The 24,820-nt window shown below is 40.7% G+C and overlaps 7 protein-coding genes across 14 annotated transcripts; 5 read left to right on the forward strand and 2 right to left on the reverse strand.

The window, feature by feature from the left end:
* Positions 1-257: 257 nt before the first annotated feature.
* Positions 258-629, forward strand: LOC140778337 (non-specific lipid transfer protein GPI-anchored 4-like). The gene has a single exon (XM_073122998.1). It carries the CDS (start codon positions 258-260, stop codon positions 627-629), a length of 372 nt encoding a protein of 123 aa, XP_072979099.1.
* Positions 630-2,196: 1,567 nt separating this feature from the next.
* LOC140777662 (non-specific lipid transfer protein GPI-anchored 11-like) lies at positions 2,197-3,554 on the forward strand. Its single transcript, XM_073121931.1, has 3 exons — positions 2,197-2,912; positions 3,009-3,041; positions 3,290-3,554. Exons 1-3 carry the CDS (start codon positions 2,570-2,572, stop codon positions 3,439-3,441), a joined length of 528 nt encoding a protein of 175 aa, XP_072978032.1. The 5' UTR covers positions 2,197-2,569; the 3' UTR covers positions 3,442-3,554.
* A 34-nt stretch (positions 3,555-3,588) lies between these two features.
* LOC140777661 (probable protein phosphatase 2C 71) lies at positions 3,589-8,307 on the reverse strand. 2 transcript variants are annotated; one of them, XM_073121929.1, is made up of 9 exons: positions 8,091-8,307; positions 6,911-7,965; positions 6,442-6,503; positions 6,102-6,171; positions 4,915-5,002; positions 4,484-4,653; positions 4,239-4,382; positions 4,019-4,147; positions 3,589-3,941 (listed from the first exon to the last, which is right to left on the reverse strand). In XM_073121929.1, exons 1-9 carry the CDS (start codon positions 8,263-8,265, stop codon positions 3,765-3,767), a joined length of 2,070 nt encoding a protein of 689 aa, XP_072978030.1. In that variant the 5' UTR covers positions 8,266-8,307; the 3' UTR covers positions 3,589-3,764. The 2 variants fall into 2 exon arrangements, with proteins under 2 accessions (XP_072978030.1, XP_072978031.1); XM_073121930.1 differs by having other exon boundaries at positions 8,095-8,236.
* Positions 8,308-10,174: 1,867 nt separating this feature from the next.
* Positions 10,175-11,741, reverse strand: LOC140778659 (FCS-Like Zinc finger 6-like). Its single transcript, XM_073123477.1, has 2 exons — positions 11,315-11,741; positions 10,175-10,549 (listed from the first exon to the last, which is right to left on the reverse strand). Exons 1-2 carry the CDS (start codon positions 11,584-11,586, stop codon positions 10,465-10,467), a joined length of 357 nt encoding a protein of 118 aa, XP_072979578.1. The 5' UTR covers positions 11,587-11,741; the 3' UTR covers positions 10,175-10,464.
* A 1,536-nt stretch (positions 11,742-13,277) lies between these two features.
* Positions 13,278-16,368, forward strand: LOC140779009 (protein SOSEKI 2). Its single transcript, XM_073123945.1, has 6 exons — positions 13,278-13,788; positions 13,942-14,182; positions 14,280-14,349; positions 14,428-14,540; positions 14,644-15,322; positions 15,571-16,368. The coding sequence occupies exons 2-6, from the start codon at positions 13,948-13,950 to the stop codon at positions 15,710-15,712; spliced, it is 1,239 nt and encodes a 412-aa protein (XP_072980046.1). The 5' UTR covers positions 13,278-13,788; positions 13,942-13,947; the 3' UTR covers positions 15,713-16,368.
* A 714-nt stretch (positions 16,369-17,082) lies between these two features.
* On the forward strand, positions 17,083-19,687 carry LOC140778332 (pollen-specific protein C13-like). The gene is made up of 2 exons (XM_073122994.1): positions 17,083-17,362; positions 19,194-19,687. The coding sequence occupies exons 1-2, from the start codon at positions 17,185-17,187 to the stop codon at positions 19,517-19,519; spliced, it is 504 nt and encodes a 167-aa protein (XP_072979095.1). The 5' UTR covers positions 17,083-17,184; the 3' UTR covers positions 19,520-19,687.
* Positions 19,688-19,830: 143 nt separating this feature from the next.
* LOC140778331 (uncharacterized) lies at positions 19,831-24,552 on the forward strand. Of its 7 annotated transcripts, none has more exons than XM_073122987.1 (6): positions 19,831-21,126; positions 21,204-22,242; positions 22,341-22,415; positions 22,544-22,755; positions 23,110-23,333; positions 23,751-24,552. In XM_073122987.1, the coding sequence occupies exons 2-6, from the start codon at positions 21,288-21,290 to the stop codon at positions 24,403-24,405; spliced, it is 2,121 nt and encodes a 706-aa protein (XP_072979088.1). In that variant the 5' UTR covers positions 19,831-21,126; positions 21,204-21,287; the 3' UTR covers positions 24,406-24,552. The 7 variants fall into 7 exon arrangements, with proteins under 7 accessions (XP_072979088.1, XP_072979093.1, XP_072979092.1 ...); XM_073122992.1 differs by having other exon boundaries at positions 19,831-21,019; positions 21,193-22,242; XM_073122991.1 differs by having other exon boundaries at positions 19,831-21,019.
* Positions 24,553-24,820: the final 268 nt, after the last annotated feature.

Here is a 24,820-nt window from a genome sequence, read left to right on the forward strand (position 1 = left end):
TTACCGAACTTGATTATTTGAATTCGTCACGCTACCCTCCAATGATCTCCGAATCAAAACAAACCCCGGGATTCCATAACTGCTTCATACTGAGCAAATCACATTCTCTCTCTCTCTCTCTCTCTCTCTCTCTCTCTCTCTCTCTCTCTCTCTCTCTCTCTCTCTCTCTCTCTCTCTATTTATAGTCAGTTTATTATTACCTTCAATCTTCCTCCCTATTCCTCTTTAAATCTTTTGGCGATCTATTCACTACCAATATGGCTAAGCTAATCTGGGTTGCAACTCTTATGGCCATCTTGGCCTTCGTAGTTTTCGCCGCCACTGCCTCCTCTCCCTCTCCCTCTCCCTCGCCGTCATCCAAGTGTTTCGCTGGTATATACGACATGATGGATTGCTTAGATTATGTGATCAAAGGGAGTAAGACGACCAGCCCGGGAAAGGGATGCTGCAAAGGCATCGAGAAGGTCATCGGCGAAAGTCCCGATTGCCTCTGCGTCGCCCTCGTGGAGGCACGGTCGCTCGGCGTGTCTCTCAATATGACTCGGATTCTTGGGCTGCCCAAGGCTTGTTCACTGAAGACTCCTCCATTGAATAATTGCTCTGGTATACACGATCCTAATTGTTTTTAAAGTTCTTAGCTCATTTAAATGATCTTAATAATGTCTTCTTCTTTTTACTCTGATAGAAAAGAAGATTCTCAACTAGTTTTGAATTCCCACTCTCTGTTTTCCTTAAAATTAGAAGAAGAAAAAAAGATAATCCTTTTACAGCCTTAGTTATCACCAAAATATTCTAAATGCCCATAAAAGATCGTAATCATTGGCTAAATCTTTCCTTGATAGCCTTTCTAATTTTTCTAATTGGAATTTATGGAAAGAATTGAAACAGCTAATAACTCTTCCTTGATTTGCCAATTGCCATCTATTGTTATTATAGTTGCTTGTGGAAATCTTATCACAACAATCTTTGGTTGTCTTTCCTGTTATCAACAAAGACTTGTCTCCTTTTTTCATACAGATATTGCATTTGATCTTAATTGCAAAACTTACTGTACTTTCTTTTCATGTGATCATCGATAATTATGAATACATAATACTAAGCCTGCAAAACTAGTTATAACTCAATAATCCTGTCATTAAATTAAAACTCCAATACTAAGCAATTGTTAATGTAATGCAGCCCCGTCAATGCCATCTCCAGTGCCGGCACCGGCGCCAACTATTTCGCCTGCTCAGTCCCCTGCGACTACTGAAGCTCCAGCTCCGGCACCCTCAATCGCAATTAAGCTAACGACCAACCTAGCTGTTATTATTAGTATGGCATTCGCTATAGTAGTCAACTTGGTGGCTTAGTTTCACTCAGTATGTGTCTCTTTAGATAGTAGTATTCTCAATGTATTAGGTGAAACAAATGCTATCATTTTCCTTTGATTTGCTTACTGTTTGGTTGTGTATCTCTGTGGAGGACTTCTTTTTGCTTGATTAATGCAGGGCATTGGTTAGAATGGCAAATTAATCTCATGCTCAAAACCTAAGTTAATTATATGCTGAAAGATTAAAGAAAAACCTAAGTTAATTATATGCTGTAAGATTAAAGAAAAACCTAAGCCAAAAAACTTTTTAGTTCATCATGAACATGAATGACGGTGCTGACCGGCATGAGTGTTAGCGGCGTACCGACACGTGGTACGAGAGTGTCGTGTGGCACCCCTCTTAATAGTTTTATCGCTTACCATTGACTTGATCGTCGAGCTACTTGTCGCTGATCAACAAGGGACTATTAGCGACCGCAAAGATGAAGGCGAGATGAGTATTTCTTACTTTTTCCTTTCCTTCTCTTACGGCACGATCGATGGCCGATGGTTGGTAAAGTCTGTGCATATGGCACGGCCATTATTTATCATAAATAGTTATAATGAAGAATAGTGGAGGAGAATGGTTGAGCTAAGCATGTCATAATAGAAACGTAAGCTAGCAATAGCAGCATAGCACTGAACAACTTTTTCCCGAAATCCACTCTCCACTAAGCCAATGTGGGCCTAAACCTTTAAAGTTTAAAGAGTACTATTTTTTCCACAACTTTTTAAATGCTTTTTTTTAAAAAAAAATTCAACTCATTTACCAAGTATCTGCAAAAGATTGCTTCTCTCTCTCTATATGTCGACTGTCCTTGGTTAAAGCTAGACTTCACATTCTACTATTTGGAATTGGTATCAACTAGCTTCAAACTATCACAAACTGTAATGGAGGTAAAACCTTATAAGCCTAACCACATCTCAAATTCAGAATCCTTCTTTCTGCATATTCGCATGCCCACTCCCACATAGATATTACTAAAATGATTAAATCTTTTTTTTTTTTTGTCTTTCAAAAGATTATGACCTTTTCTCAAAGCTGGTATCCAGACCCCAAGTGCCCCAAGTGCCTTGCCTTTAGGCTTTATCACCTTCACCCATCATACCATCCATCTTGTCCAAAGAGTCCCCATTCCTAATTATAAAACCTTCCACTCCCTCTTCATCACAACCTCTCCCTCTTCTCTAACCACTCTTAAGTTACATCATAACAATATGGTTGGTGGTACGAGGTTCGTATGGGTATTCTTGTTCTGTTTGGCTCTAGCCGTTTGGGTTGATGGGGCTGATGTGGCTGCGCCCTCGCCTTCCATGGATTGCACCTCTGCCTTGCTTGACCTGGCTGGATGCCTGACCTTTGTGGAGGAAGGGAGCAAGGTGGCTAAGCCTGAGGCGAGTTGCTGCTCTGGGCTCAAGAAAGTGGTCAAGGAGGAAGTGGCTTGCCTCTGTGAGATCTTCAAGGGGAGCCAGGACTTTGGGGTTAGTCTCAATTTGACTAAGGCTTTGACACTCCCCTCTGCTTGTGGGGTCTCCACTCCTCCCTTTAGCAAGTGCAACAGTGAGTGTTCTTCTCCCATTCAGGCATTTTCTTTTTGTTCCTCTTTATCTTTTGCTAGTTGTTTGCTCAATTTTTTTTTCTGTTTTTATCTTTCAGTTTCTCTTGCTGGTGTGCCTGGTGCATCTCCTGGTATGTTGCTTCCTAGTTAATGCTTACATGTTTTTCCTTCTATTTCTTTCTTTTGGTCATTTGCAAGAAAGTCTACACCCTTGTGAGCATGAGAATAATTTATTTGATGACAAGACTAGAAGAATCCAACAACGAGTATACTTCCAATTTGATCTTCATAAAGGATGACCAGCATATGATCTTATCATTAATTACCTCCAAGCTGATGTAGTATTACCAATCTGATGACATCTTTCTGGGTCTTTCAGCTCTTTCTCCATCCATGGAAGGAGAAACAGGAGGTATTTCACCTATCACAGCACCCTCTCCAGCAAAATCAACTGCAATGGAGTTTGCAGCTCCAACCTTCACTCTGCTTGCGAGTGTCACAGTAGCTCTGGTTTTCTACTATTATCTTTAAGACCTTTGAGTACTGCATCTTCTTTTTATCTTCTTCAGTGACATGTCTAATTACTGCTCATTTTGAGCTGCATTGTGAGGATTATCTTTCGCTTATGAGGATGTTATTAACGATATCTGTTTATCCAAGCATATTCTCTATTAGCACTGAAACAAAATGATCAATTTTTAGATAACAACCAAAAATTGTAAGTATAGTTCACAAAATAACTTACATGATTATAACGTGTTCTTCAAAGTCATCACATTCCTTCTGTAAAAGAAAGAAAGAAAGATTCTTTTTCTTTTTTCTTTTTTTTGAGAGTAGAGTACATGAATAAAGATTCATGAAGCTATAAGTTGGGAGTTCTGGACAATGGAGACGACTACGGTTACATCGTCTAGTTTGCCTCCTGAGAAGTTTAGGTATCCAGCTGCAAGAGCTGCATCGGCAAACGGACTCCTCGCTGATCCCGATCTGCCGACCTCGTGTGCCCTCTTTGCCAGGAACTCCGCAATTTCCTGGTTGATACCATGAACATGTAAGAGAATGAACTTAGAATAGACCTACAAATACTTAAGTGCAGAGTTAAACTTACCGTAGGTTTGAAGCTAGCTTCGCATGACTTGGAAACTATGGCAGCTATCTCCTGCTCATAAATGTTGTCAAAGAGGCCGTCTGTTGCTGTTATAATTACGTCTCCCTCTTCTAGATCAATAGTGTAAGTCTGGGAGATTGAAGACAGCAATTCAATCAACTCAAACTTGCACTCATATATAATGAATTATTAACCAGAGTAGGATCATAACTGTTTGTACCTGTATGAACTTTGAGGGATCATCCCCCCTTTCAATTTGAAGTGGAAAATTGAAGCCATAGACCATAGCGGTGGATCTTTTAAAAACTGTGCCATTTCTTATCACAAGGAATCCAGAGTCCCCAATGTTAGCTACATGAAGAACCTATGTGCCATTGACAATGAGTATATAAGTTAATCTACTGAGGGAAGGCAAACAAAGCTTGATGCAGAAGTCACCAGTCACAAATTCTTGATGACATATACCTGGCCATCAAAATGGGCAACTAAAACAGTGGATGACCCGGGAGAGTTTGCTTCAGCAGCACCATGACAGAGAACTTGGGCAGGATTAGATCCTGGAACTCCTTTATTCTCCGAAACAAATCTGTCACAGTTCTCCATTAGTTCTCTCGCATACAACCCCGCATTGATTCCTGTGGAGATTCATCATTATCATCAGCTTTAGAAGCAGCAGCAGATTCTAATAAGCACAACCAAAGCATTTTGCCATAATAAACTGCACGAATTATCTAACGACAAGTTAAACAACAACTAAAGTTTATTTGTTTCCAGAGAGCATCTAGAAGATGTTGTAAGAAGGCAAGCCATTTGCTCCAGGCAATCCAACACTTGATGTTATGGCATTCAAAAGTGAAGCAAACCATAATTAATACATTCCTTCAGAAAGAAAATACCTTCAAGAGACCACTGACCAACTCCATCTGCTACACCTAACCAGTTGTTACATGCCACAAAATATGCATCTTCCCCACCTGTCAATGCCTGAAATTATTATTCTGTATTACTAACTCCGAAAAAAAAAAATTAAGGTGTAAGAAAAACAATTAATTTTTGTTACATATATATAAGTTGGAAAGATGAAGTGCGCAAATATATATAACTCCATGATATGGCATAATGCATAATGTGAACAGTAGCAGTTTGCTTAAAGTTGACATTTTTAGCATCGGCCAAAATGATCCAAAGATTTTAGTGAATTCAAAATACAATTTCCTCAGCGTTGTGAAGTTCTTGCATGTAAATCAGGAAAGATCATACAAACATCAGGATAAGCAGGTGTAACATCGAAGACCATAACTCATGAGACTCTCTTGTGGTTGAGAAGAACATTCAAAGTAATTGCTCTAGATGTCATCAGACATAAAGGTAACACAACTGATCAAATAGCCAACAGGTACTAAAGTTCCAGTTGATTAGTAGTAAATAAGACCTGTTATGAGGTCAAATTTGCAAGCATGATATTTCCATTTATACCTCTTTGAAGAATGATAACACACTATCTTACTGATAACGAAGAAAGTGAGTTATAACAAATATAGCAAAGTTTCCGTGTTGTCGATTCCTATTTTTTTCCCTGTTCCTCAGAGATTCGACTACTGGATCATTAAAGTTCTATCATATCATTATTCAAACTCAAGTTAACATTCCACGTACTAAAGTAGAGACATAAGGGCCTGTTAATGGAACTCTATATACATTATTTCAAGTGAATCAAAAATTTCAATCTAGCAGTCAAGAAAACAGCACAATGTCTTACAAAGACTGCAAGAGTTGGGGACAAACTAGTGAAGCGCTAAGCTTTTCTACAGGTAGATTAGAGATGTCTGTTCTTTCTTGAAAAATTCTCCAACTTATAGGGATAACAGGTAGGAAGACATTAAAAGTGATACTTGACAATACAAAATAAAATAGGCCGAAAAATACATTATTAATACAATTTCATAACACAAGTTTCCAAATACAAAAAGGGCATGTCGAATGATTCTTCACAACTGAAATTGAAAGCAGTAAAATTGTATTTCCATTTCTGCATGACAGGATAAGAATGATCGCAGTAATTCTATAAGACTAGCAGGAGTACCTTTGAAGGGTGAGGTAAAATTGCGGCACCTGAAGCTAAGCAAAGGGTCGGTATTGACACAGGAGTCACCCTGGATAAAAATCACACACTGAAAAACTAATTGATTGAAAGATAGCTCACTAATAGCAAAAGAGCACTAGACACATGTAAATTATTCTCATTAGTTTGATATCAGAGTAGATAAGTAAAAGAAGACAAAGAATTATGGAGCAAATTCAAGTGCAGTAAAGATATTCAAGCACATTCACATGGGCTAGTCAGTAGATGTTACAGCATCTATTGCTTGTAATACCATCATTATAAACCACTTGGAAGTCATAATGAATAGAACAAAAGGTACCTGTTGGGACTTTCACCCTCACTGCTTTCATTACTCTGTTCCGCCCCTTCACTAATTTGTTCCTACAAATTACCAGAAGCTCTAACATCAACCGTCCATAAGAAAGAAGAAAGTACTTAAGGAATAAGCTAAGGAAGCAAACCAAGCTTATTCTTCCACAAAAAGTTTCACGTAGTGTTATTAACAAGACATGGTGATGTTCCATATGTTTTTTTTTTCCTTCACAATCTTCACATTACATTTCCCCATTCTATTTACAAATAGCTTCATAAAATTTGTTTTTAATTGCATAAGCTGTAAATGCTGAAGATTCCTTCTGACTAATGTATTTTGAGATCTCCAATGAAATAAAGAATCTGGTAGGAGATAGTACGATTTCAAACTGATATAAGGAAGACAAGAGAGAGAGAGGAAGAATGAAAAGAAAAGCACATCACATGTATAACATACAACTGAAATTAAAACATACCATAATTGAGTTCTGCTCACTATCCTCTTCAGCTTGATCTTCTAAAATGGATGTACTTGATTCCAAATTCTCCGGTAGGCCAAGATCTGATGCAGCAGTGATATCTGAAGAAATAGCATCTTCAGAAATCTTCCCTTCTGTTTCCTCTCCTTCATCTACCAAGGCTTCTGTTGTCTCCTTGGCACATTCTTGGATACCACTAAGATCACCAGATGATAAAGGCTCTTCAACAAGGGAAATACCATTGCTTGACATTTCCTTCTCCTCAATATCCATGTTTGAACTCCCCACTTCCACAAGTACCTCACCGGCCAAATCCACTCCCGAATCCACTCCCATTTGTGGGTCACTACTTTGATATGTTGATGGTTCAACAACAGAGGCTTCTACAAGCTGATCGACTAATTCCTGAACAATATTAGTTTGTGACAGAGACCCTTCAACAAGGGGACTTCCATGACTTGAGTCACTTCTATTCTCAATGTCCGCATTGAAACTCGGTTCCATTTCCTGGAAATCAATTGGGTCTTCTGACTTTTCCGGATTACTCAAACCCAAGGTTGAATCTTGCATTTGTGGAGTACCACTAGCTTCCCTACCATTATCCAGAAACTCCACTGACACCTTTTCTGGTGGAAAATTCCCAATGTCAACAGTCGTAGGTTGCACTGACCGATGACTATCTAAACCCCCACTTCTTTCAGTTTCCTCTACCAATGAACCAGAATTCTCCATATCAGCGGTTATTACAGTACATTTCATGTTATCCTTTTCTTGGTCCTCCAAAGACTTATCCAATTCTCCATCTTTTGCTACTGCGACCTCTCCTTCTGGTCTCTCCATCACCAAGATGCCAACTTTCTCTTTCTTCTCCTCCTCCTCCTCACCGCCCACGGCCATCAACCCCTCTGATCCAAGATCGAATCTATCCACCCTTTGTTGATCGATTTCGCCGAAATCTCCATCCAAATCCTTCTCGGAAACCCTGCTCTCGACCTCCCGCGTCAACTCCGCGGCATCGCAGAACTGGTATACGACGCTGCCGTCGGAGCACTCTGCCGAAACCACCACGACAACACGACCAATGAGCAACAACAACAACAACAGCGAGGACACCAAGATCCAATCCATATGGTTCAAAAATAGAAATAATGGTGGGTAAGAGTGTAATTTTGAGTACCAACAGTGGAGCAGAGTTCAAGGGCGGGGCGAGAGATGGCGTGGGAAGGCGATGGTCTTGGCTTCGGACAGATTTGGCAGCGCACGGCGAGCGGAGGCGGCGCAGGGGGGGCGAGCTTGTAAGAGGCGACGGAGAGGCGGAGATCGACAAGGCCGGCCAAGGGTATCTCCGCCATCAACGGCGGAGCGAGAGGTGGAGGTACCGAGCTAGTGTTTCGGAGAGAGAGAGAGAGAGAGAGAGAGAGAGAGAGAGAGAGAGAGAGAGAGAGAGAGATTGCTACGTTAAGCAAGTTTGCTCGGTGGCAGCAGAGGAGGAGTGGGGAAGGAGAGGAGAGGGAGAGGATAACGATGAGGTTGGACACGTGTCACGAAACGCGATTCGCTGGTGGTCCTGTGGAGACGGAAGATATTCAGGTGCTTTCTAAATTCTTTTACTTGTATACCCCTCCAAAAATATTTATATTTTTTTCGGGTTTATTTGCATATCACTAATTATATTCTAGTCTTATTGCCAATAAAAAACTCTCGTTTGTTGACATATTAGCCGTGTCTTTCTCTCTCTCTCTCTCCCTTATTTTTTTTTTCAAAAAACACCACATTTGATTTTAAAGCTCCCCATAAATATGTAAAGGTAAACATTGTAAATATGCAAGCATTCAGGGGTATATGTGCAAAAAGAACCTTCCTCGTGTTTCCCCAATTTAAGTGGATCTGGATACGCTCTGTATATTGTAATGGTAGAGTAAAATTTGCCCCTATTTTATAACGCAACTCTTAATTTTCATTTGGGTCGTTGACTTCATCGTCTAAATCGATAATAGATTTGGGTCATGTGAGTCATTGATTATTCCCAAGTCTTCGTCTCGAAACAAGAAGAAGGGCAAGAATTTTGCAATGTCTGGGAGAGGTTAGTTTATCCAAAACCATGTGTCTCTCATCCGCTTCATCTTCTCGAAAGCGAGCGACTATTTATTATTCTATCCAAAAGCCACTTTCTGGCTTCCATTTTGGACTCTTTAACTTCTATTTTATCCACAGAATCTAGTTTTAAATACTATAACATCGATCTGAGCTTTGTTATGCAATAGTATTAGTATCGCTTAGTGTCGAATAAGACTTTTATCAATCATCTTTGAAATGGTCTCTCTAGAATAATAGTGATGCAATATATATATATATATATATATATCTTGCTATCATAAATAATAATAGCTAACAGACACGAGATGAGTATTTATTAGATTATATTTTGCCGAGGGGGACCCTGCACCTGCAAGAAATAATTAGACACCAAATTCTATCCAACCCCCACTTGCATTTTGTCCTCCTGATCTCGTGTTCAATAATGCCATAGAGCATTAGGATATAAAAAGAGTTTTTTCCACTCATTTTCGAAGTTTAAAGCTTGTAATTTGAGTATCCTAAAAGAGAGCAAGAAAATAACCCTTTGGAATCATCCCCTTTTCCCGTTGCCAATCACTACTCTCTCTGTCTCTCTCTCTCCCCCCACATTTCCAATAGATGCCAAGCTCCACTTCCCTCTGATTGACTCTTTAATAGATTCTTACTCAAATCTCCATCTCTTAGTTTTACTATATAACAAAAGAAAATTGAGAATCACAATGAAATGGGCTATGGAGCTTGGAAGGTAGGAGAGCAACTTGACATTAGGCTTCTAGATAAAGTAAGAACTTTTTCTTTTTTCTGGTGGGCATCTTCATAGTGGGACCTCTCAAACTGGGAGGTCCAGAAGACAAATGGATCAATTCAGTGCTTTTCATGGAGCACTTCATGCAAGGAGAACAAACTCCCCAACCTAGAATCAAAGGGAAATATGAACAAACTCCCCAACCTAGAATCAAAGGGAAATATGATTGACCTTTCTTTATCAGAATGCAAGCCTTTATAGAAACATACATATACTATAATTCCATTTAATTCCTTGTGATGAAGCACAGTAAGAAGAACTTGGTCATGCAATTAATGGAGAAAAGTGGCTATAAGACAAAAGAGCAGATGACAAATCCAACAAACTTTTCTAGTCTTAGGGGCATTCAGAATTAACTAAAGCTCAAGATTAAGGAGTTGGGCCATAGAGATCTTGTATTTCCTCTCATTGCGAAGAAGATACATGTTAATGCAATAATAGCATCAGGATTGACTGAGTGATGCTATGCGATTCTGGACAACTAAAACAATAAATACATCTAGTTTATTTTGCCTCAAGGTTTATACATACGAATACATGTAATACTTGCAGTAAGGAATACTCTACAGAGAGGATCCCTGCTCAATCTAAGCAGCAGCAACTGTTTCATTGTTGCGATTAACTTCAGATCCGGCAGTTACCAAGGGAACATCAGATCTCATAGATGTCAGGGAGTGGAGCACTTCTCTTCCTTCTCATCTTGGTTCATGAGATCCTGCCGACACTCGAGGCTACAGAATGCAATTTCACCCCTGCAAGAAGAAACCAGGAGGTTAAGAATGGCATGGACTATTTTTATTGAGGTATGCTTTCAGAAAGTTTGATAGCTGGGAAAAAGAATCCAAGAGCAATTGAGAGCAATAACAATTCAATAGGAATGCTGAAATGAGACTCAATTTGAAAGTACTAGCTAAACTAGAGAGCAAAAGCAATTCAAAGATCAATTATATCGATGAATCACACAATGGGATGACATACATACGCATTAATCCATCTCTTTGACTTTGGTCTGTGATTGAAACAATAACTACCCAGTGCATTTTGTCATGACCAAACTGACCAGCCTCATGAATCTTCCTTGCTTGCTTGTTCTTATAATAATGTTTTCTGTCCTTAGCCAACCCAATGTTCTTCAAGTCCTGCCTTTGCGTTCAATCATCATAAACTTCAACAAATTCCAACCAACACTCTGATACATAATCAAAATTTATTCCATCAAGTGCCAGATATTTGGAATCACCTTTATCCATCAAAGTATTGCTCTTTCTTTTGTGCAATAACAAGTGTTATAGGCATTAAATAGATAGCAACTATCCTACCAAGATATTTAAAATTGAGAGATAATATAATCAATGGCATGATAAGAATTGAAGCAAATATACTACAAACACTAAAGAGCGAAGAATTTCCATATATAAGAAAGTTCCAAATTCCTGCAATCCTAACATCAAATTGGATCATAACATATCAAATCAAACAAAAAAGGAAACACCTTTTTACTAGATTTGAATCCATACCTATAAATGAAAGCATCGAGTCCTGGGCCAAGGCGACGCTTGCAGAGGCCGCAAGCCCTAAGGAATTGCGCCGTCTCCAACATGGAGGCGAGGTTGTTCTCGCTCCTCATCTGGATGCTCCTCGGCGGCCTCTTCCCCGCCTCCCTCCGATCCCTCTGGCGGCGGGACTCGTCACCGATCGCGGCCCCCTCGTCCGCGAGATCCCCCGCGGAGAACTCCGTCATGCTCGTCGTCCTCCGCATTGGGGCCCTAGGCCTTTTCCCGAGAAGCATCCTTCTCCTCCCTCTCTCTTTCTCTCTCGCGTGGGCTATAGGGGAGAGGAAGACGATGACGGGATTCAAGAGGGAGGAGGTAGAGGGGGTGAGAAAGAGACAGACGAGGAAAGGAGGAATCTGCACCGTTGGTTGGATTCCCTCCTAACCTCTCCCTGTCCACTTCATCCTCCACATTATAGTTTTCTTAACGAATTACATCTCGCCACGTTTATGCATTCGCGGCGTCGGATTCGAACCGGATACAGTCGGAAAAAGCTTATCATATCCCCCCAGGCCCCAGTTGACCGGAAAGCAGTTCCCATCCCAGTATTATCGATGCGAACGAGCCTCGTGATTCCCGCAAGAAATCCTGTCCGTCTGCATATATAACAAAGATCACGTCCAACTTGTCCATTCTTTTATACTATGCAGCATACAGTATACAGTATAAACTGGCGTGGTAAATAGAAATATATCTATATATATATATATACAAGCTTTAACATTAACAGAGGGATTGTGAGTTGGGTAACGTGCATAGGTCTTCGAGGTGGTCACATCAAAGGGTTATATTTAGCAGCAGGAAGGAGGAGGAGCACAGGATCCAAAGTGTCCACTCTTTGCCTTTCTGACCCTACGATCGAGCAGTTTTCGTTTCTCGTTGGGTTTCCAACTCTCGTTTGTTTCTTTCCTTCACTTAGTATTGCTAAGCATCATGAATCTAACGCCATTGGAGTCGCATCTAATGTTTCTCCGATGTCATCTCCTTTATCGCGTTATACATGTCTTCTTCCTCCGCATTGGAATATTGGTCGGTCTTCCACCATTCCATTATGCATGTGAACGAAATCTCACTGTTTGTGAATCGAACTTTCCTTTGGATTCTTAGTTGCATGGGTGCATGCATCAGTCCAAGGGATTCTCCATTATTGCAAAAGGGAGATTTAGGCTATTATCCTCAATGCTTGCCAAGTAGCTAAAAAGATTATAACAAAGAGATTATCTCCTACTCTAACTGGGAGCTTTGCCATTTCATTGTAAAATATCCCCTCTCTTATCCATTCACATGAGGAATAGTGCCTTGGTTCTTATCCTTTTGACCCTTTTAATCTCTTTGTAGAGCTATTCACACGAATATATATATATATATATATATATATCTAAAATAATTTGCATTAAACTTGCATCTATGCTCTCCGGCCCCCTACAGCTTTCAGAGCATTGTCTGAGGTGCATATTAAGCCCTGAGAAGCTACAGTACTGCTAGCTGAATATTTTTCCTATTTTTACTACACAAAAGCAATCGTATGAAAATGACTAGTCACAAAAATAACAAAGTGGAGAGAAAAACACAAGAACTAGCAAGCAAAGGAGCTAGGCTAAAGAGTTACCCCACCCAAGTACCCAACGCGGCCATACTACGGAGAAGGAGAAACATGTACATGTACTACGTTGTTCACAGCCATGTGCACAGGTCTCTGCAATGGCGAACATTAAATGGAGGAGCAGAGAGATTCCACCCCATGGAACTTTAAATGTGCAGGCTCTTGGATCGAGCCCATGCCACGGTGATGGATTTCCTGTGGCGATGTCAGCCGTCTGATGCCCCTCTAGTCTCCTCTCCTCCTGTCTTTGCCCCCCCATCCATTAATATTCGTTCCCCTAGGCAGGAGCATTATTCCCATCGCATTTATATATTTAGGCAAGTGATCTACTTCATCTCTTTATGCATCCTTAAGATTTGAATCGAGAAATAGTTTCTTATGCCTTCTTCAAATGTTTAATTTGAGCAACTTTGGTTAGAGTTAAATTTATAGCCATCGGAGTTCGATCATAAGCTGAAGAAAGGGTCTACAGTGAGAAAGGATCTAAGTACATGAAAATAATATTATAGATTTAACCTTTTTATGATGGTCTGCAGTGGTATAAATTTTTTAGTGATACTACGTTATGATTTCGTAATGTACTCAAATATGTCACACAAACAATGGACTAGACTCGACTATAGCTAGCTGGGCTACCACTAACCAAATACACATATTACCCAGCTCTATGTCAAAGCTCAGCACACCATATTGCACTGGCCAAGCTCAGACTGTATGAGATACTGCAGTGGCGACCATAAACCCAGTTTATCCCATGCATCCATTGCTATAAAAAGAGCGAGATAGAGACAAACAAACACACACAGAGGAAAGGATTAGGATGGAGACTTAATTTGTACGTGGATTCTATTCTCTGTCTCTGCCCCATCCCCCTGTCTTACCTTGTCTTGCCTATTTTTTACAGCAACCAACCTTTTCCTCTGCCTAACCTTTTCTTCTCATCTCCTTTCTTTTCCCATTCCATCCTCTTCTCTCCTTTTTCTAGTAGAAGTTTATGGTGGTTAGTGTGGTGGAGATGGAAGCTAATGGTGGGAGGAGAAGGCTAAGTAGTAGGGAGACAAGTCCAGATCGAGTAAGGGCAGGCTATCACCACCAACAACAACAGCAAAAGTTTACAAGGCCTTTGAGAAAAGTTCAAGTCGTGTACTACCTTAGTAGAAATGGGCAGTTGGAGCACCCCCATTTCATGGAGCTCCCTCACCTCCCAAATCAACACCTTCGCCTCAAAGGTTAGATTTTTCTATGTTCATTTCTCTATTATCTCCTCTCTCTCTCTCTCTCCCTGCACTAATTTTGTGAAGTTTTTGGTGGTTTTGTGTTAAATAGATGTGATGGATAGACTCACTCTTCTTAGAGGCAAAGGCATGCCTGCTCTGTTTTCCTGGTCTTGTAAGAGGTAAAAAAAAATCTAACTTCCCAGGGTGTTATCGTAAGATGTTCTTCTTATGTGAAGAAATTTTATATGTGGTTGAAGGAGCTATAAGAATGGGTACGTGTGGAACGACTTGTCCGAGAACGACGTGATCTACCCATCGGACGGCGCAGAGTACGTCCTCAAGGGCTCCGAGATCATTGCGGGCTGTTCCGGTCACCCCACTTACTCCATTTTTCTCGCCATTTATTTTTAATTTATTTTTGGGTTTTTCTGCATGTTATCACTTACATTATATTAGTTGATTCCGGAATTCAGAGCGGTTCCAACACCTTCGGGTATCCAAAACGCTATCCGCCACCCACAAGCAATACGCAGAGGCCGACGACGAAGAAGAAATGGAAGAAGTTGATGAACATGACACAATTGAAGAAGAGCAGGATGACAACGGCAGTAACTATACCGCGAATAACGGCACCTCAAGGAGCCCCCTCTCCCGAGGCGCTTCGATGGAGGGGATCGAACGAGTCAAGAACCCGGGAAAGGCTCGGGCCAACCACCACCGTCCAATGGAGCTCTCCATGGAGGAAGACGCCTCGCCTCCCTCCTCTTCCTCCTCGGACAAGCCCACCGCGGCGACCGCACCGATCCTGCGGTTCGAGGATGGCGACTCGGTGGGTGAACCAGGCTCGACTCGGAACTCGGTCCTGCTCCAGTTCATCACGTGCGGGTCAGGTGCTGTCAAGGGCCGCCCAGCCACAGCCGTCGGGTCGCCACTTGGCGGTGGGAGGAAGAGCGGAGGGTTGCACCGCGGTGTGGTGAGTCGATTCGCCAGTCGGGCTCTGGAGGAGGACGAGTTGCGAGGCGTGGCGGAGAACCCTCGGTTCCGTCACCTCCCGGTGGAGGATAAGGAGTACTTTAGTGGGAGCATCGTGGAGGGCAGTAGGGGTCCACCAGAGCCCTCCCTTAAGAAATCCAACTCTTACAACGAAGAAAGGTACTCACTCACTCCTCTTCCCCTTTCTCTTCTTTGTTGGCTAAACAAATAGTAGTAGTACATATCTAATTCCAGTTAAAACCTTAGACGTGACATATGCCACAACCAATGCTTCTGCTCACATTTTCCTCGTTATGGTAACATACCAAGTTACGTTAGTCAAGTGGTTTACTTGTTGAAGTATTAGAGAAATAAAAACTCTCTACGGAGGAGGATTTAATGGTTGATGTGATGTAAAATATGAACAGGAGCTCAAGACTCGCAATTGGTGAAGGGATGGTGGAGAGTGAGGAGGAGAGAGTAGGAGTGAGAGGGAAGTGTATTCCTGGCAGAAAGAAGTCCTCTGGGAAGCTACAGCAGCAGCAGCAGCAGCAGCAGCCGAAGAAGTGATCCCAATGAGTTAATGCACATCTTTTTCTAACTGTTGTCTTTTATTAATTTGTAGGTGAGGTTGTAGTGGGTCAGGCATATAGATTGGTAGGCCTATCTTTCTCTCTTTCTCTTTTAAGAATATATAATAAGTGATAAGTGTACCAGTGTAGTTTGACTTTATGGAACTGACACCAGTGTGGAGGACAGTTGGGATTGGGCCTGCATGGAATTAAAGCTTCCTCCCTAAAAAGAGATCTTGTTGGAATCCATGGTAGATTCTGTCATCCTGCACCATATCTGCAATAGATACAGTACTGGGCAGGGCTATGTTAATTCTGAGAGTTTTATGCCGTCACTTGTCTCCTCATATTTCATTAGCAAGTAACTCAAACATCGCGTTGGGCCTTGCCAGCCCAACTGGGATCCGAGCATTATCGGGTTGGGCCTGGTAAGCCTAATTCGGATCCGGACGTAATCGGGTTCGGCCTGGCCCAGAACTGATTTATATCGGATTCACGTGACATATGGTGGCGGTGCATGATCCGAAACATCGATATATCGATCTTGATCATCAACTAGTGACAGCCCATAAGTAAATATAGTTTATATCAACATGTTACTTATTGAAGTCTCTTGGAATACATTCTAGACTACGGAAAGTAGTAAGGGTCTACATTCCCAAATATTCTTTTGACCTATCTAGATTACATATCATATATGCAATTTTCCTTTTTCTTTCATTTAATTCCAACAAAAAGCACTAAACAATGGGCAATCAAACTAATTCTCAGATCTCTTTTGACAAATCTTGTTTCCTTTTCTCACTTATTTAGAAAAACTAATTTAGAACAGGAGCATTTACTTCTTTCTAGATTGATTATATTCCCACTTGATACAAATGGCACTTGTTTAGATACTTGATGTGTTTATAATAATATTTTGCGTCCGTATTATAATTGTCTTCTTTATCAAATAATAATAATAATAATAATAATAATAATAATTATGAGATGGATTTAGAATAATTTTTTTTTAAAAAAATGTAAGTTGGTGACGTGTTTCTGAAGCCAACTCTTTAATTCCCCGCCGATACTCTCGCTTCCACTTCACTCGCTACTCATAATTCCGCGTGATGGGCGGTAATCATACCGGTTACTCTTATCCCATACGCCTCCCATGTGATTCTGCCACCGACGCCAGCTATTGCCATTTCAATTCAGATCCAATCACCTTCATGTCTAGTTACCTCCTCGTTTCCAACTTTCCCCATTTGCTAAGCCAATCTCCTCAGTCGGTCCTCAATGGACCAAACTATCGCACGATCCAAAATAATTGTCACCTGCGGTGACCATAATCTTATCGAAGTTATAAAACTCAACCCCACTCAATGAACTCCCATTACTCGCTGTTCCCATCACTCTCTTTCTAGATTCCCGTCACCTGCCTCTCTCTCTCTCTCTCAATCTCCCTCGACTTCCTTCGTCCCGGCCATGGAGAGGGGCCAGATCCCGGCTATCCTCGCCGCCGCCGTCTTGGTGGTGCTCTGCGCCATCTCGGCGCACGTTAGCGAAGCGCGTGACCTCAAGCAGGGCTTCGTCGTCCAGGGCCGCGTCTTCTGTGACACGTGCCGTGCGGGGTTCGAGACGCCCGCTACCACCTACATTGCCGGTGAGTTTACCACCCCTCCACCGCTTTCTTGGCTACTCGATCTTGGATCTCGTTTGTTCTTTGGGCCGCTAGATTTAGACCGTGGATGATACCGGCCATTTGACCTGGACCGGGCGAGATTGGTGGATCTATGGGAATGTCGTGTAGTTCATGGATTACGGGGTTGTATAATTTTGTTTTTAGATATTATTCGGAAAAATGTGGTTGGGAAGCGATCGAAGGATACTTTAAACCCTAAAAGTTTGCAATAGTTACTTTAGTGCTGTACAGATCATGTTTAGGTTGTTAAAGTTTGATGATATATTAAATTTTTTTGCATGGAATTATCTGGTAAAATCACAAGATTCTTGATGCTAAACTTGCGAAATGTTATATTCGATAGACATAGTAAAAATGTGAATGGGGACGCCCCTATTTGAATATATTGGAGCTTCGATCGATGGGTATTTTAGTGCGTGTAAGCAATCTTGCATCACGAGATTGCATATTAAGCATTATTCATTATGTGCATATGATTGTGACATAGGTTACTAAATGTTATCGAGATGCTGATTTATATTGATCAGAGTACTATGCTTGGGTACCTCATTATGTACTGCGAAATATTTTTTATCTTCTTTTGTTTAGATCACTTACCGCAAAAATGTTGTTGCTTGTTTACAGTTATCCTAGGGTTGGAATTCTTAGTCAATGAAAAATAATTTATGGTACCTTAAGCATTGTTCATTGATTATTGAGTGAGGTCAAAGAGATCTGCTATTTGGTGCATGCAACAATAACTAAGAAATATGTAACAGTCTTCTGGACATGAACTAGTCTCACCAACTATTACCAATTTACTAGTGGGCGATCTTGTTATGTTGGTACGAGTCAAGGTTGTATCCAACACTTGGAAGCAATTGAGTTGGTTGCCCCTTCTGTCTTCACAGAAATTCGTAGTAGTTTGGTTATTTGTTATTTTGTTTAATGGAGGATCTGTTGTTCTCCTCAGGTTTGGTAGTTTGACGAGCTAGGATAATATATATTTTGATAGATTAAGGTTTTATAGGTCTGCAAAGGTATTCTAATATCAGGATCTGAAAATATTCTACAATCTTTGGCCAAGATATTGATGTCTGTTAACATAGTACTTACTCTAGGGCCTTATCTGATTTTATCCTATCATACCACTTAAAATACTAATGGTATTGCTGTAAAGGTCGGAACATGATAGCTAATATATTAACTGTTGCCATAAGATACTCAAATGAATCTTATGTTATATAAGATATCTGTAACATGTTATACAGACTTGAGTCAAATTCTCATCCAAGATGAGAACCATACTGCTAGTCAGTTGGAAGGCTAGACCATACGTCCAACGCATGTACTAGCTAAAATATGATTAAGCAAATTCTAGTGTTATAGGTCTATATGGAAAGAGTGGTGGATTGAGAAATTCATCTACTTATTTTTGTCAATCCAATTCTTATGCACTTGGTTCTTGGATGCAAAGAAAGAAAATGGGAAACTCTGATACACGTTTTACAAATATAGCACTTGTAGGGAAATAACAGTTATGCTGCATCCTCAGAAATTTTCGGTACTTTTATAGTGTACAACCCAACCCATCATTAAAAGTATAGATATAGATAGTGTACATATTGGCTTTTATAGTGTACAACTGAGGTAATCCAATATGTACACTATCTATATCTATACTTTTAATGATGGGTTGGGTTGTGTCTTATATTTCTTCACATGAGATGCAGATCGTGGCACTACCATTATTATTTCAATTCTTTTTGTATATATTTACTATCTCAAGTATGTGATTATTTTGCATTTGCAGGTGCTAAGGTTTCAGTTGAATGCAGATCAAAAACCTCCGGTGCAAAGACAGGCAGTTACAATGGCGTGACTGACCACACTGGTACCTACAATATTCTTATAGCCAAGGAGCACGAGAATGAGATTTGTGAGTCTGTGCTCATCAGCAGCGCAGACAGCGGATGTGCATCATTGGTCAAGGGCCGTGAGAGAGCACGTGTATTCTTGACTCGCAACAATGGCATTGCAACTGACTTCAGGTTTGCAAATGCCTTGGGCTTCCAGAAGGACACCCCCGTGGCAGGATGTGCCCAACTGCTTAAGATGTATGAGGAAAATGAAGTCTAAGAGATGGTCTTGCTACTGATCTAGGTTTCAATCTCCGCAATGTTTACTCTCCTATTGTTCAGATACCTTATTTATCTATCGTCTTAGTGGCTTACAGCCCCTACTTGTGCCACAAGTACTTGGTATGATATTTGAAGTTGAGGCTTAAAGATGTTGATTATGATTTCACTGGGTTGCTTTGTGACCATGTTCCGCAATCAAATTAACGTGGACCTATACTCCTAATTTGATATTCTGGAGCACTACGAACTCATTGGTGTACGTTGCATATTATTTCTACTGAACTCACACTGAGAGCCTCAACTCAATGGGCTAAGCTAGTGAAATTGCTTGGGACCATATATGATCTCTAAATAGGACCAAAAGGTAGCAAGCCCAAGCCCAAGCCCATGGACAATCTAAGGTGACTAGTGGATAGTGTATAAGTTGAAGGTCTTCCAGGTTGCTCTGTGCTCGAGCTCAGCCCTTGGTCATTAATGGCCATTTTCTTCGCAGCCGCATGTTCTTTTCTGTTTGTTCTTTTGTTATGAAAGAATAACTTCTGTTGTGAATGCTCGTGACCTTCGATGCCTCTTGTCAGCAGTGTGTTGGCGCGTTGCCGAAATAATAATTGTGTTGGGTTTGGATCTTCATGTACATGATCAATAATAAGATGTCTCCGATCCTACAACTATAGCTCCTGAAAAGGTGGATTTAGGTGGTTTTACTAATAATGAACTGATAAAGCCAGTTTACAACTTTCTCAAAACAACATCGATGTTGCAGTTAACTGAAAGTACCAATCTAGCCCTAAGAAAGTAGTAGAACAACTTACGAGACCACGCCCATTTCATATCCCCCAAGGGCAGGGACCAACGACTGAGAGATTGCAGCATTCCTTTATCTCCTACCGCCACTCCTGCAATAAATTAGCTGACGGTCTTATTATCCCTTCCTCCTCCCTCTTTTTTAACGCTTTGGAACGAAAAGCGAATCACCTGTGCAGTACAGTGCAGAGTTATTAAAGAAAGCAAAATGGCAGCAGCGAGCTACAGAAGATGCAGAGCACTGAAGCAGAGAGACCACCAAATCTTTAGACTTCACATATCTCGAGGTAGCCCACCCCCCCTAGTCTTCGTGTATTGTGATTCCTCCCGGTTTGTCGTATCTCCTTTCTTTCTTGCTTTCCTCATGTCCTAACGGCTAATTCCACCATTTTACTCAAAGAAAGGCTGCACCTTTATGTTGGTGTTAGATGAGATAGATAAAGAAAGGAGGAAGATAACTGAAAGTTACCACCTTCACGCAAGATTCTCGTGGGGTTCTCTTGTAGGTCGCCGGAGTTTGTGGAGAGTACGGGTCTGGCAGTGGTCAAAAAGGAACTTGGGCGCTGGAAGTGGGTATTAGGGGTGACAACTCGATTGATTTGTGGGGTCCTTTGATGAGCTTTCAGGGTTCCTTGCTGATTTGAGTTGTCTTCTAAGCTTCTGGGAGACCCCAAGAGCTTTGGAGCGGAGAAAGGTAACTCCTTTTCTCCGCTGTCAAATTAGTGTTCTTTCTCTTTTACCTTGGCTTTTGATTAATCTGCAATCTAGCTCACATCTTGATGTGGAGTAGAGATTTAAGAGGTATTTAATAAACCTTTTTCTTCTATGGGTATCATTATGCTTCTCTAAGTCCATGGCCTGATACAGATTTAATACAGGAAGGAAACCCATTACCTTTTACAATGTTTGGGCACAATACTATTCTCTAGACTATAGACAAGTTTGTGGAATGTAGGATCTCGATGGGTTCCTCAGGCTCCAAACTTACCAATGATGAAGCTCTGGTTTTCTGCAAAGAGCGTATTCAGTACATTAAGCAAGCAGTAGATGCGAGATATGCCTTGTCGGCGGCTCATCTAGCATATATCCGATCCCTTCGTAGTGTAGGTACTGCTCTAAGAAGATTCACAGAGTCTGAGCTCTTGCTAGAGTCGTCGCTTTCGACTTCGGAAGTAGATAAGTCCCCATCGCCTTCCTCTTATGCATCGCCATCACCTCCCCACATCGTGGAGCATGTAGACTCCCCATTGCATGGAGCGAGTCCATTTTCCATGAATTACATGAGGACAACAGGAGGTGGTGCTGTAACAGTTACCATCAATCCATCGGCTGCACATTTTGTTGAACAAGAATCTCTCGGCTTTGGGCTGCCATCACCACCATTACCTCCAGTTATAAGTTCCTCGTGGGACTTCTTTGATCCTATGGATGGAACTTGCAGTGTTGCTTCACATAATGGTGAAAGTGGCCTGAGCTTAAACTATAGTAGGATGAAGGGTTTGAAACAATTAAGAGAAGTAGAAGTAGTCCCTTTAATTGAAGCAGAAATGACAAGGTCCTATGAGATTAAAGAGGAGCCAAAAATGAATAATACTAGCCCTAGTATCATCGATGAAAAAGATGAGGCTAAACAGCTGACTTCTAAGCATCGTAGTGTTGATGGATTGGTTGACGCTTTAACTAGAATTGCCGCGTCTGAACTTCACGAATCAAAGATAGAGAAGGATGACTTGGAGAAAGAACTATGTGCAGAAAGGGAGGATGCTTCTGAGTTCATCACTCACAGGGCAAAGGATTTTCTCTCCAGCATGAAGGACATCGAACATCGGTTTCTCAGGGCATCAGAAGCAGGCAATGAGGCATCAAGAATGCTTGAGACTAACAAGATCAGGCTTAATGTCTGCTCTGATACGGAAGGTGATCTTTGCAGTGAATAAATTATACTTCATGTTATCTGATCTTCTTTGCTATTAAATCTTCCAATTGAATTTATTTACAAAGTCTTGGTTCTACAGGAAAATCGCCTAATTCTAGTTTTCTTGAAGTCTTTCAAGCAGTCTGCTGCAAGGGGAAGATTGTCCCTAGACAGGGTATGTTTGTTGGTTGATCCGGAGTAAAATTTGGAAAGCAAATGCGTCATGAATTATTTGACTTAATTGATATAAATTTTCTTCTGTACTTTCTTCTTTTCAATATCTAATATTTTGATTCTCTGTAGAATCTACCTCGCATGTCAAAAAGGTTATCACTTGGAATCGTTCAATCTCATCTCTGTCATCATCATCCAAGAACCCTCTTACATTGACTGAAGCAGATGATTGTGGTGGCAGTAGTGATTTTATTGAAGAATTTTCCATGCTTTCGGGAAGCCATTCTTCTACATTGGATAGGCTGTATGCATGGGAGAGAAAACTTTATGACGAAATTAAGGTACTTATCTCCTATGCATTGTGATCTTATCTAAAATTTTGTGAATCCATGATATACTTTTTGGTAGCCTTGTTATTTGTTAGATTTTATACATATTTTCCTTTTTTCTGAAGAAACAATGCTACTTCATCTGCTTAGCAAAATTTGATTTTTTGCTTTAGCTTGACAAGTTTTTTTATCTAAGATGTGCAGGCTTTACTTTTAAGTTTATGCATATCATTGGGTACATTTATTTTTTATTATTAGATTGTATAAAAGCCAATCGCCCAATTCGTCGATTTTACTTTTGAGCTTCTAGATTTCTATCAGATTCATCCCTTTTTAATTTATTTAACATGCTCTTAATTTATACAGGCTAGTGAGTACATCAGGAAGGCCTATGATCAAAAGTGCAGCCAGCTCAGACACCAGTTTGCACAAGACTTAAATGCACAGGTGATTGATAAAACCCGAGCAGTTGTCAAGGATCTGCATTCACGAGTATGTGTTGCCATTCAAGCAGTTGATTCAGTATCAAAGAGAATTGAGAAATTGAGAGATGAGGAGTTGCAACCACAAATTGTCGAGCTCCTTCAAGGGTATGTTACTAGTGTTATTTGCCAGAAATTCTATTTATGTAGTACATAGCGCAAATTCTAGTAATGAGACGGAATCTAAGCTGATTTGGTTTAAGCAATCCACCAGCTATCCGGAGAATGACATCACATATTTGTTACAGTTCATTAATTTCTTTATTTCTAATCAGAAATAGTATTTAACTCTTCGGCTACTGGGGATAAAATGACTTTAATAATTGGGACTTTAGAAATTGGATCATCTAGTTTAGAATTCTTATTCTACTTATATTCAGAGAACATGACAATCTGCTAATACCATAGCAACGCTCCATTGTGGTCTTGATTGAAATTTTTGAATCTTATTTAGTAGGAACTATATCTTAATAGGGGACATTTTGTTTGTACTTCATGCGAACTCAAATTATATAGCATCTGCAGGTTAATCAGGATGTGGAAGACTATGCTTGAATGTCACCATGCACAATTTATCACAATCTCTTTAGCGTACCATGTGAAAAGCTCATCAGCAGCACCGGCAAGTGAATCCCGCAGACAGGCTATGGTGCTCCTATGTAATGAGATGGACTGCTTTGCTTCTAGCTTTCAGAACTGGGTGAAAGCCCATAAATCCTATCTGCAGGCCCTCAATTCCTGGCTTCAGAAGTGTGTCTTGCAACCCCAAGAACGTCGTAAAGGAAGAAAGGTAGCCTTCCCACCTCGCCAAGCCCTTTCTCCACCTATATTTGTTCTCTGTAGCAATTGGCTCACTGGGTTGGCGTCAGTACCATCTGAGGAGCTGTGTAATTCCATTAAAGATGTCATCTCTGTCCTGCATGAGTCGTTTGCACAGCAAGTTGAAGAGAACAAAGTGAAGGAAGATTCTGAGAATACACAAGATTGTGGAGATTCGAAAAATAACGAGTACGAAAAGCTTGAAACTGCTACAAGTTTTAGTTGCCTACAGACAAGTTTAGTGAGATTATTCGATAGGTTGACCAGGGTCTCGGAGTTGTCTCTAAAAGTTCATGAAGATGCCAAGCAGGCAAATGAGATGGCGTGCATGGCATATACCAGTGCAGGAATCAGGTTGTAATATTTGTAGCTTGCCTCTGTAAATTACCATCATTGTGAGATTCTCTTTTCAAGGTAGCAAATAATAGATCCATTTTACATTGGATGCAGCAACTTAATAGAAGAATATCTTTTCTTGGAGTTGTGGTTTTGGCAGATGACTATTTTTAAAGAACACATCCTTGCATATATCATTAAATTTTATAACCTACAAAGTTTTCGTTTAACCTTATTTGTTTCTGAGTCCTTTGTTGTTCATGCATCCATCATTCAACACCTACCAAGTCCTTGACATGCTCTCCCAGAAGAGATTATCCTACGGCTGGGATTTGACATTATTTATCTAACCTATATACAAAATAGAGTTGCCTGGATATGTTCACTCGTTAAGTTTTGTTAAATATTGTGTATGACTCCTCCCTGATGCCTATCCAGAG

The sequence above is a fragment of the Typha angustifolia genome, chromosome 15 (genome assembly GCF_048772165.1).
Source record: "Typha angustifolia cultivar Huaian chromosome 15, ASM4877216v1, whole genome shotgun sequence".
NCBI classification, from domain to species: domain Eukaryota; kingdom Viridiplantae; phylum Streptophyta; class Magnoliopsida; order Poales; family Typhaceae; genus Typha; species Typha angustifolia.